This window comes from Calonectris borealis, chromosome 10 (genome assembly GCF_964195595.1).
Source record: "Calonectris borealis chromosome 10, bCalBor7.hap1.2, whole genome shotgun sequence".
NCBI lineage: Eukaryota > Metazoa > Chordata > Aves > Procellariiformes > Procellariidae > Calonectris > Calonectris borealis.
This window is the reverse complement of record NC_134321.1, coordinates 11,766,770-11,779,432: the sequence shown is the minus strand read 5'-3', so window position 1 is coordinate 11,779,432 and position 12,663 is coordinate 11,766,770. Positions and strand designations below refer to the sequence as shown.

Sequence of the window (12,663 nt, the reverse complement as noted above, 5' to 3'; positions counted from 1 at the left end):
AGTTAAGCTCCGGGGATGGGAATAGCAAGGCTATAGCGAAATGGCAGGATCACGAAGCATCCAGGACAGGGACCTCTCCCGGGCCCCGTTCAGAGGGGGTTGACTCCTGTGGCGGTGAGTGCTCGGTGGGATTAACCCTTCAGGACTGTGACTTGGACCGGTCACCGTGACAGGAGGTGACCACTTTGAGAAAGGACTCTTTGTGACAGTAACCAGCCATATGTAGTTGTAATGATAAGAAAGGGACCATCTTATTGTAGTCACTTTGCGACAAATACTACCACAATTCATTACTTTCCATCAGTGCCTCATCCTATGGAGGAATCACCACTGCCCATCTACATTGAGGAGGGGACAGAAGTCCCGATTGGTGAGTGCAGTTGGGATGGGATATGTTTAAGGGGGGGTGTAATGGTACTTGGGTTTTATATTCCTCACGTTTGTGTATACCCATTTGTCATTGAAAATTGTAAGGCCTGTTGCAAATGTTTTGGGATTTTTATTTTATTTTCTTAATGCAAGTGTATTTTAGAGCTCCTGAGGATTGTTAAATACTGCTAGTGTTGGTTTTCAGCTAATCATAAATCAAAGTACATAATTTATGCAGTGACATTAAAAGCTTCCGTGCAGGATCTCTTAACACGAGGCTGGGGAAGACCACGAGTATCACATGAGGTAGTTCCCACTTCAGCCTTTGACCTTGGTGTTGAGATACTCAGAATAATCTGCCGGTTGGGTCAGCAGTTTTTGTCCTGCTGACACTGTCCTGCCCGGCACCCCGCAGGCTCAGGTTGCACACACCGCTGAGTAGCCAGAAGAGAGTTAGGTTTGCCGTTACCTGCGTGGCACATGGGAGTGCTGCACACCCCCATTTCTGAGCTCTGGTGTGAGTGTATTGTCACTACGCAGATATATAGGTTTGGGTGTTAGTTTTTTTTAAATAGAGGAGCAGTCTTTCAGATAATCCATAAAGAAAGAGACTAAAAGATGAGTAAGTTGGACTGTGGTGATCTCTTCGGACTGTAGAAAGCTGTGACTGCAGCGTTTCCCAGAGCCCCTTCCTTATTCAGCCTGTTCTCAGTTGCATACAGTGAGTGTGCCCTGGCTACCGCCTTGGGAGTCTGCCCTGTTGAGCAGATGTGTCTCTTCAAATAACTTTTTCTTAGTATATATCCTGAATTTTTCCATTCCTAAATTCAAGCAATTGCTTCTTGTCCGCCTATCTTTTGAGCTAGATTCCTCTACACACAGTACCTTGAAGGTATTTGTAGCTGGATCTCAGCCCAGGAGTCTTTACATTTATAGACCATATTAATTTAGCTCTCTTACTCTCTCAGATCATTTTTATTGTCCTTATTTGTATTTCCTTTAATTTTTCTATCTCCTTTCTAATCTGTGGAGACTTGAACAGCTCATACTATATCCACTGTGGTTGTTTTGACATAGCATTTGCTTTAGATTTCCATATCATCCCTTCATGTGTACACATCCAGAAATAGCTTAGCCTTTGACCCTTCTCCTGCATCACTCAGTAGCATCACACAGAGGAGCTCTATTACTTGGCTAATCTCACCTGCAATCACCTTTAGGTCTTTCTTGGATTCACGGCTTTGCAGCTAGCTGCTCCTCAGGCAATGTCACTGCTCTCCTGAGATGTAGGGCTTTATACTTCCTAGCACTAAATCCCCATCCCATTGCATGCCACTTACTTATTTTATCCAGGACTGATTTAAGATGGTATGCCTATGTATTTATTTTAATGCCTTGGGATTTTATCATTTACATAGAAGTTGTTACTGTTTTATCATATGTAGAGCAAAGAAATACTTACAATTTTGTATTTTGATACCTATTACAACTGTCTTCTGCACATTACTCCAGACTCCTTTCCCAGCTCCATCATTCTTGTTTGCATACCTTCCCTAACTTTTCCTTCCTCTAGTTATAAAAGTTCATAATGTAAAAACTGACAGGTTTAGCCTTCTCCTTTTCTTCATTTTGTATCTTTTCTTGTTAGTATATTGTTCCTGTATCTCTTCTATGCATGGCACAATGCGGTCTTTCCCACAGCAGATCATCTTTTCCTCACTTCTTCTGGTGTTGTCGTCAGCTGAACGTCCGCTCAACATCCGTCCCCTCTTGTAGAACCATTAAGGCTAACTTCTGTCATGGCCCCTGCTATTTCATATCTTGTCTTTCCCATTGCACTGAGGAAACCTGGACTGCCAGGATGGTGGTAACTGCACCAAGAAAAATACTGTAAGGCTGATGAATCACAAGACTGACCAAACAAACAAAAAAAACCCAAACCTATGAGTGAAAAGCTTTTTAGAGGATGTTTGTTCGGTGCTGTCATGAAGCAGGTTTGTTGGATCAGGTTCTGAAATGCAGCAGTACCTGTGAAATGGCCAAATTGAGTTGGGGAGGGCATCGTGTTTACTTATTTTAAATAAATATCTGGACTGTTAATGCAGCAAGCTGTGGTTGAGGGGGAATGAGTGGAAAAAGTAAATGATGCGGAGATGAGAGCAAACCACAAGCTCCACGTTTGGTGTTTGAATGCCTGGCATGGGTCAGGGCTTTTATAATAGTTGGATGCGGTATAAATCGTCAAGCTAGGAAGTCAACTTCTGATCAGTCAAATCTGATCTGGATCTGGGTCTCAGTTTTGAACTTGCCAGCGTGATCCAGATCCAGGGTGCCAGTTTGCACCTGTATCGACCAGAATAGGAATAAAAAGAAGTCTTTTCTGAGTTTAGGCTGGAGAGGAATAACACACAGTGTGGTTGTTAAAACAATTCAGCACAACCATCATTTACTTTTAAAAGATTGTTTGGAGAACTTAGATTATTTCCTCATCCAGAACACATTTTGGATAGTATATGGAGTGCATACTGTTCTGGCCCAAGCCTGAGTGGTGGTGGTAGATCGCTTTGTAGCTTCCATATTTATTTTAAAAAGTAGAGAAATCAGTAGGTTCTTTCAGAGTCTAAATTTAACAAGCCTAATTATTTCAAACAATTTAAAAAGGAACATAAATCTCACTTGTTTATTACAGCTGCTTCATGAAAACAGCAGCTACAAATAATACCCTATAATGAAAATCTAGCTAACACTGTCATGAATTAACCAACAAGAGAACGAGCGTATGGGATCTGGACCAAGGCAGCATTTCCTTCTCTGGAGGGAGGGTCTTTGTGTTGTGGAGAAGGTGGTTATTACCTAACCGCTGGTTTTATCTCCTTGGGTGAAATGAAGACTTTGACATTTCTGCATGGATGAATAGCACTTTTGATTGGAAAAAGGTCTGAGCTATACTTAATTTTTATGTACTTTTGCACTTTCTGTACATTCCTTGAGGAAGGTAGGTAAGTGAGATGCAACAAACATAATGATTTAGTAAATCAAAGATATTTCTGAGGAGGTGGAGAATATTTTGTGAGCAGTAGCAAAGACTCTAGAGAATAACAGTAAAAGAGCGCAGGTCAGACCCTGGCAGTCTTAATTCAGGTACAATTTCAACTGTCTTCCACACAATTAAATAGTTCAGGAGATTCACGGTGAGGAAATAGGCAGAGCAGGTCATTATTCAGCATTGCCGTTCGTGCTGAGGTCATGGCCATATTTCCGTGGTCGCTGTTTGGAACCTGTTGTGTTAAGCACTGAAGAAAACACCCGAGGCCACACAGTCCAAATTTACATTTTATAAAACAAAAATCCAGGAACAAATATTTGTATTGGCAATCATTGTATTTGGCCTGTGCAGAACATCAGCAGGGGAATAATTGCCTCCTCGGGGATCAGGGAGCAATAGAGGTGTAGGCTGAGATGTTTATTTATGTTTTTCCTTCCAAGTCACACTTTGAGACATTAGTGTTGTTTAATATCTGTGAAATTAGCTGCAAAGACATACAAGGATCTAATTCTCAACTGATTTACCGCAGCATAGCTTTGTTGATTCCAGTAGCATTGCTATTGCTTTATCATTGTATAAACAGGATCAAAGTCAGACCCCCCTTTTTCAGGAATCAGTCCTGCTGACCTTGAAACCCGTGGCACTTCTGCTCTAGCTCTGAGTCCCTATGTGGGCAAAATCCCAGTGGTCCACTTCTATCTTACTGATCCACTTTTGCTAATGAATAGCACTGGCTTCAGTGGACTTATTTCAAATGTATACAGGTGTTACGTAGACCTTGTCTATATAGGATTCCCACCCCCATTAAATCATCTCAGTACGATAGAAAGCTCCATTAGCACTCTGAAGCCATATTCTCTTGGTAGTACTCACAAGTCATGATGTAGCCCAGGCTCATTTGAGTAATCTTGATTACAGGAGAAGAATTTTCTTGTAATCGCACATAGTTTCTTCTGCCGCTGCTCGATCCCTGCTTTTAAGCATCTCTGATGTCTTATTAATGATAAAAACTGGATTTCCAGTCTATTTCTGCTCTTGGGCAGACTCACTGAAAGACGGATGCTTTGTTATTTTTTTTTTCCTCCTTCGATAAGAGAGTTAGAGCTGTTTTTTAAGCGGGGTAAGCATAGGAAGTGCACCTTTCCCAGGCAGGGAGAGCATTCGGCACCTTATAGAGAGCTGGTTCTGTGTCTCTCTAGGAGGTTGCCTTCCCTCATAAGAGAAGAGAACCATTTCTGTCATGTGCGCTGCAGGGTTTGCTCTTTCATGGGGTGCTGGCACACAGAAAGCTTGATTTTTGCCAGGTACTGAGTGCCTTCTGCAAGGTATTGAGTGCCCTCCTATCCTTTGCAGCCAAAAAGGAGTTGATTGCTCTTGGCATCAGGCAAATCTGGACCCAGAAGACCACAGGTAGTATTTACCAATTATTTATGTGCGTTCGCATGCCAGAGATTGTCTGAATTGATTTCCCTACCAAACAAGAGATTTCAGGCGTTTATGACACTTGCCTGCCACTAAAAACATTATTTTATTATTTTTTTTAAATAATAATAATACAATAATAAGCATGACATTTATTGCATTGCCATGGGGAAATTAAAAACCCCCCAAATTAACTACAGTCCAAGTAACTATTAGCTCTTTAGAGCTATTGCGAATGTGTGAGTTATATACCCTGAATGAGCACCATATGCCAATTTATTGTGGCACAGTGAGTCATAGGGACACATTGTGGAAAGCAATAATTGCTTGGCATGCATTGTAGCATTCAGTAGGGCTTTTTGTTTGGTTTTCTTAAAGGAATATGTTTTTTGTTCTGACAATAAAATGAGTATCGTCTGATACGCTGCCACCAGGGACTGTTGCTTATTTTGTATTTAACCTGGAGCTTACCCATTTGTCACTCACTGCACACACCCTCTGTATCTTTTCCTTTCCAACTGCTTGTATTGTATGCGTGCAGTATCAGAATATGAAGATTGAGCTTCCGTTCGGTATTGTCTTGTCATTTTGTGTTAATCCTCTTCTCCCTTTTCCTCCTCATCTTCTTTCTTTGTCCGATAGGGAAATTCAGATTGGTTATAAGAAAAAATTGTTCACTCTGAGAGGAGTGAAGCAGTGGGACAGGTTGCTCTGAGATTGTACAGTCTCCACTCTTGGAGATTTTCAGAGCTTGACCAGATAAGGCCATCAGCAACCCAGTCTGATTTTGCTGTTGGCCCTTCTTTGAGCAAGAGGCTGGGCTACGTGACCTCCAGAAGTCCCTTTTAACCTAAATTATTTTATGGTTCTGTTTAATACCCAGTTCCCGTTCTGATTCAGCGGTTGTGCAGTTGTGTCCTTAACTCCTCACTCCCCGTTGAGTCACTCTCGTTCATACCAGCATAGAACAGGAGTGACCTCCTGAAGATCAGTGAAGTTTCAGTGGTTTTACTCACGTGCGATCAGAATCAAGATGTAAATGGTAACCTCAGATGAGATTAGTAGGTGAAATTTGGGTATTTCTGAAATTATTTGGAATTTTTACCAGGATTTCCCTTGAGATCTCTCCAAATGTTCATTAAGTGCCAATTGAAGTTATCAGTTGAAGAGTTTGATGCATACTTATGTCAGGACGATAAGTATTTAAAAAGTAAAGATCACCGCTTTTCCCTTTCAGTTACAAATCCCATTCTCTACCAGCCTTGAAGAGAGCTTTGGGGTATTTAGGATTTAGTGAGTCACCAACTGCCCTCGCTCTGCCGTTACGTGCTGGTTTCCTCACGCGGCTGTAACCACGTGAGGGAGTTAATGCTGCACAGAGCATCTGCTCCTCAGCCAAACGCCTTCCCAGCCCTGCAGCTGTCTGCCAAAGAGCTTCGGACGTGCAGAGGGGCGTCTGCGAGCTCTATAGGGTAGCAAATTTTCATGGGTTGGCCCATATGCTAGCTAAAAAATGCCCTTTGTCATAATAACATTATTTTAATTGTGCTGAAGGAAAGCAAAACCACACTCAGATTCACCGTATCAGTCTAGGGAGTTTTCAACAATGATCTAGCTATTTCAGAAAAAAAATTAAGAAACTCCCAATTGCTAAGAAAAAGAAATACAGGAATAGTTTTACAGGGTTGCTCTTTCAAGTCTGCCAGGATAAGGTGATTTTTCTCCATATCTCTCCTCTATCAGCAAGAAGTATATTGCATATGCAAACACCTTATTTCCCATCAGGCTCTGTCAAAAGTAAAAGTTTACAAATGGGGCTACCGTAGTGAATTCAGGAAAGACTAAATACGAGCAACCAAAAGGTTTTTCTGTCCCTTTTTATGCAAGGCAGGATTCTAAAATCCAGATTTGGCAGGGTTCTAAAATCCAGATTTAACAGGACAGACTTGCTTTCATATACTTTTTCTAGTGATTGCTGCCCTCCCTCTTCCATAACCATGACAATTCTCTCTCCTCATACAGATCCTCCTTAAACGATGTAGGGGGTTGCTCTTTCAAATGTGAAAACGGTGGTGTGCCACGTAGAGGGAATATAGTAGCAGAACATACTGTTGCTTAGTAGGGTTGAAGGTCCCTTCTCCTTCACTCTTCCTGCAGTACACAAGCTGTAGATTACAAGTCAAATTTAATAGACAGATAATATTCACATGAGGAATTTAAAGCAATACATCTGACTTGGAATCACCTAGGTTTCTGCTTCTGCAAAACTATGTTCATGTAGCTCTTTTACGGATATCACTTCCTTATAAAAATCCAGAAAAGTAAACCAAAGGAAGTTCTCTCGCTTTCTACCATTAGGTTACATACGGGGTTGTTTTTATGGCTATCTCAGCTGTTTGTCACGTACCATCATTTATGGTAGAACTGCAAACAGTTTCCCACCTGTCTGTAATTAGCTTTTGCACACACAAAAAAGGTCATGAAAAACAATTGTAGTCATGATGAAAACAGCTTCGGATATTAAAGGTTAATGTGCCACATTGGTATCTAGTGTAAGCATGTTCGCTTAGAAGAAATTGCACTAAGAAAGATCCTCAACTGTTCAGCTTTATGAACTGTATCTCTGAACTGATCAACAGGAGTAGGTTAAGTTTACAGTAGTCAAGCTAGGACTATAAAAGCAACCTGCAATGAAAACCATCAGCTGGTGTTTGTTTGAAAAGATAAGAGATCGAGAAAAATACTCAGGCTGTTAATATATTGTCATGCTGTATTTGGGGATGCTTACCTGCAAAAGCCAACAGAAAAGCAAGTACCTGTAGCCTGCGGGATTGACACTGGTATAAAGGTAGGACTGCAGATACTTGTTTCTTCTATTGGAATCAGCCTTGCTCTTATGAAATTCTCTTTGGAGGCAGCGATTCCGGAGGGAATTCGGTGGGGCTTTTGTCCAAGTAGTGTGTGGGATCAGGGTTTTGTTTGTGCTTGGTGTGTGCGCTGCACTTTGCAGACTGTGGTATGCAGAAGTGGTTTATATGTTAGTTTCCTTGGAGAAGTGAAGTATTTGTTCTGGCGCTGTTTGGTTTTCCTATCTCTTGACATAAAAATGAGCGCAGCTCTCGGTATATGAAAGCTGATGTCAGAGGTCTGTGGCGAAAGCGAACTGAAAATACACCTCTGGGAATCGGCCTGAATCATGAGATCTTTAAAAGCATGTTGGTTTAGTGGTCAATACCAAAGGTTTTACTTCCAACTCAGACCTTCAAAACAGATGGGCAGTGATCAGAAATTTGTGATTTTTTATCACGTAATGCCCATTGAGAGGCTTGTAGGACATAGTGGTGTTCCTTCTGAAATGCCCTCCAGGAGCACAGTGAGTGCCTGGCCAGCCAGGAGCTCAGAGGACGGAGCTGCAGACCGAGCCAAGGCTGTTCTGGGATTAAATAAAAAATGCCAGTGCAAGCCAGCACCTGGCACCAGCTGCGTGAAAGCAAATAAATGCCATAGTGTCTACACAGCTTCGCTTTTTTTGTGTGTGTGAAAGTCTACAGTTCACTAACCTGTTTTGCAGTTGCGCTCTCTGTGAGCTTGTTCATCAACCTTGCCACTTCTTCTTTTAGCACATCCTCTGCAGAAACCCCCCGTGCTCCGTTTTGCTCTGCCATATCAGTAGTTTCGATTTCATTTCCTGTGTGAAACTTCATAGGCTTAAAGTTTCTGTTCCATTTTTTTTTTCTTGAAAGAAAGAAAACAACAACAGTAAGTTAAACCTCAGGGTCCTCAGGAGATCTCTGATGGCTGAAGGCCTGAGAGCAGTGGTGCCCCGGCCGAGCACTGTAGTCACCCGCATACCGCGGTGCAGCGGCCAGGGTGGTTGCTCCACGTTAGCTCCACGTCTTAAAAGTCTACAGCTCATTTCCATCACTGACTCATATTTTTGCTGATAATTACTGTCAGCATGAAGGAGAAGTCAAGACTGAAATCAAAAGTAGCTCACTCTTATCATTAAGTTTTAGAGCTCATGGCTCTGTCCTCAGGGCTTCGTAACCTTCTCAGACTTCATAGCCCTGTAATGGGGCTAATACTGCTGATCGCGTGCAGGTAATGGCTGTTTTCCTGGTACAGGGTGGCTGGCCGTTTTCCACGCATGGTGCTGTGTTGCACAACTCTTCCTTCCATTAATGTATTTTAGAAAAAAAATTAGGTGTTATGCAGATGGGGCACAGGAACGAAGAAGAAGAAAGAGGATTGTTCTCCTCCACCGATGGTGTTGGGATCTAGATTTGTGGGAATAAGGTACTGTATGACATGTTTAAACAGCTGCCACAGGTGGGATAGAAATCTGTCCTCAGTTATTGTTTAAATTAAGATGAATGGATAGAAGCAATAAAAACACGACTCTGTCTGTGTGGAGGTGGCCCAGGCAGGTATGGCAACAGCCTGGTTACAGAGCTGATCAAAGCCGTTAGTGGGTAGGGAAAACTCCACTTGTTTTTCCAAAACCATGTAATCTTATACATATATCTGGTTTTTACTTAGCTGGAAAACACACTGAAAAAGTACAGTAATCTTCAATTAAGAGAAAGCCCTGAACACTAGCATTGGTAAACTCAGTAAATTTAAGGCTAAATTTAGAATGAGTTGAAAAAACAGGTGAGGGTCAGGAATGATTTATCTCCAAGAAAAAATTACTGTGAAATAATGAATTCATGCATTTTATTGCACATTTGCTTCACTAAATGGCTACTTCATTGTTTCTCTTCCCTGCACTGGGGCACTGCTCGGTTATTATAGCATGGAGATTGCTGTCTGACATTAACACGTGTTGTAAGTGCCTTGCAGATGTGTCACATAGAATCAATACGTTATTAATCACATGCAAAAAATTCAATAGGCACAGTGCACGCCACTGACTATTCAAGTTCATAAGCTTTGTGGGCTTTTAAGGTTTTTATAGCAGGATGAGGGACATCACTTACAGATTTTGATGTGGTTTATTTGTGGCAGTAGAACTAATTTAATTGACACCAAGACTTATTAGAGAATTGCAATCCAAACAGCAGACCTTCAGAATCGAAAACAAAATACAAAAATGCTTGTTCCTTTAGTCAAACGTTGTATAACTGGAGGATACAAGGTGGTTGAAGAGTTGAGGATGTGCACAGCTCATTGAACCTTCTTTGACAATGCCCATCTCTCTTGGAAAGCCATCACCTTGCCACGCGACTTGGATGTACTCCTGCATTTTGTTAAGGGCCCTCTCTTAAAAGACCTCGAGAGGTGGTGTCACCCAGTGGATTAATGTTTTTTTATTTTCACAGTGGGAGAGCTGGTACAGCGGAGGGAGTATGCAGGGAACTAGCAGGGAGCTGGTGCTTCTTTCCAGCCTATTGACAGTCATGAGGCCGTTAGCTGGCACACCCAGAGGCATTAAATTAGGTCAGCAGTTGGCTTCACGTGGACAAAACCAAGTGTTAACTGGATGTTCTGCTGCACGTAATTGCCAGTACAGTGTACAAAGGATGAGCAGCTCCCCTTCATTCTCCCTGCCTCCGCCAACCCTTGTTTTCACGCTCTCCTTCCTTGTGGTCCTCTTTGCAAGAGTCACCCTTGGCCTTTCTTCTTTGAGGAGGGGACAGAGCAGGAGGACCACGGCTCTCTGGTGCAGGACGCTTAGTTTCTCACTGGGATACAGGAGACGCTGTGCCCACAGAGGATTTCAGTAGGATGGAGTTGTAACCAGTGTGACACAGTGTGCCAGTCCTCTGCTTCGCTGCATCCCATGCTCTTCCTCGCTGACCGCTGCAGAGGCCAGGGATGCCCCAGGCCATCTCCCTGGGGAATCAGGCTCCCTCCTTCTGAGACTGGGAAGCATCATCTTCACTTCAGCCCCTGTGTTTAGGGTCAGGGTCATGTTCCCTCTGAAACCCGTTGGAGTTTGTGGGTATTCGTTCTCCACCTTTCCACCCCACACAATGGGAAGGGAGTTTTTAATTTCCTGCTGTTCTGGGTTAGTTGTAACTGCCTTGTTCTTTCACATAAGTAAGTAGAACAAAATGAGCATCTAGAGTATTACGTGACTGCAGATTTTCTGCTGCTGAAATCTGAGCAAAGATGCAGGATTTTATAACAGCTCTGCACTATGACACGGTACCTATTTGAAGCATTTGAAGAGCATGAATGGAAACACCAGCGAGAAAAAAGCATGTGGGGAAAAAAGATAGCTTTTGTCCAGACCACAACTGATGAAAAAGAAATTGCATTAAGCCCTGGGCTTTCCTTTCAGAATAGACTTCAGCTTTATAAAGGAATGCATTTTGCTCCTAGAAAATTTTCAGTAGCAGATTTTTCAGTGAATCATAGAAGACTAAAAAAAGCGTAGTAGTGAAAGAAAAGGAAACAAGTGAGAAAGGAGATAGCGAAAGTTGGAGGGAAAACTGAGAAAGAAGAAAGGACAAGTGGATATATGTTTAAATAACTACCCATACCCAGGGAAAAGTAATGAGAAAAAGAGGAGTCCGTTAAAGACAGAGAGAACAGTGAGATGTAGTTCAGGGAATTTTTAGAGGCATTTTTAAAAAGGAGAGGCAATCTGTGCAATAAAAGGAGCGGTATTATTTTTCAGAAAATGTAGGCATCTTGTTCAGTGAAACAGAAAGAACTTGGATATGAGTTAAGGACGATAAATGAAGTCAGGTGCTCTTTGGATACTGGTGTGGCCTCGAGGGCTGCCAAACATAAAGGCTTTTTCTTCTACAGATCAGAAAGACTTGCACTAAAGCCGTAAGTTTGATCAAGGGGCTGTTTATTTTAATTATGTATTGATTGGCTTAACCACACTGCTCCGGGAGGGAGGGAAAGCTGTCAACATCAAGAATTACAGCTTTCAAAGTTCCAAGTAATCCTAGGAAATGAGCCAAACATAATAAATGCAGTTTTATTTGGGACCTGATCCTACTACTGTTGAAATCAATAGCAGCTTTTCCATTGCTCTCAATGAGAGTGGAAGCTGCTTACATGAAGAGCAGCTCTGATCCAGCAATTAGGGCAGCTAATTTTAAAATATTAATGAATATGAATATAAAATGATAATAATTAAGAACCAATCCACAAATAGATTAGCAGATCTAGGAAAGCTCAATTTTTTAAGGGAGGTTGACTTTGATTTCCAAGAAACAAAAGAAAAAAATGGCAGAAAAAGAAGAGAGATGGTAATGTCTAAAGAGGCAGTGAGCTTAAGCAGGGTTAGAAAAATTAATTATAATGTAATAAACAGATGTCTTTCAAAAGCCGTTGAGACAGAACAGGAGGAGAGAGCACTGAGAAGCTCAAGACATACAGTCTGCACGGGCTGAACTTAGTCGAAAAGGGTCCTTGAAAGCAGAAGTAGTGGTGGTACACATCATGCTGCAAAAATAGTCCGTAAAATCAGTACAGTCATTCCTCAGGCAGCATTCCCATCAAGGTCAGAGGCGCTCTGAGTATGTACTTTGCTTTTAGTTTTCTGATGGAAGAAGGAGCTAGAAAACAAATGTTCAGTTACGATTCTAGTCACCAATTCAGTATGTTGAATCCCTATTCAAAGTTTATATGCGTTGACCAAAAAAGAAGTAGCTCCTTTGCTGTGGTTTCTGATCTTCAGATGCAAGACAGGACATGCATTTTAGCATGCGTAAATATTTACATATGCATATCTGCATGTACAGGCAGACTTTGATTTTCGTGTTTCCATCAGCATTTGGAAAACCATTGTTTTGAAGGCTTGATTTTTAAAGATTATTAAGTGAGGTAGCATCCACAATGAGTTTGTCCTCAGGGCTTCTCCT

General features: G+C 41.8%; 1 protein-coding gene across 9 annotated transcripts in view; it reads left to right on the top strand.

Annotated features, from left to right (window-relative positions):
* SLC6A6 (solute carrier family 6 member 6) overlaps window positions 1–12,663 on the top strand; it is a 58,732-nt gene that overhangs the window by 6,966 nt on the left and 39,103 nt on the right. For 3 of the 9 annotated variants that reach the window (XM_075158850.1, XM_075158847.1, XM_075158849.1), the window contains exons 3-4: window positions 305–370; window positions 4,769–4,825. The exons of 3 other annotated variants lie outside the window; for them this stretch is intronic. In XM_075158850.1, coding sequence (XP_075014951.1) covers window positions 316–370; window positions 4,769–4,825 — 112 coding nt within the window. In that variant the 5' untranslated portion in view covers window positions 305–315. The remainder of the gene's footprint in view (window positions 1–304; window positions 371–4,768; window positions 4,826–12,663) is intronic. 3 more of the 9 variants (XM_075158852.1, XM_075158851.1, XM_075158848.1) reach the window with 1 other exon arrangement.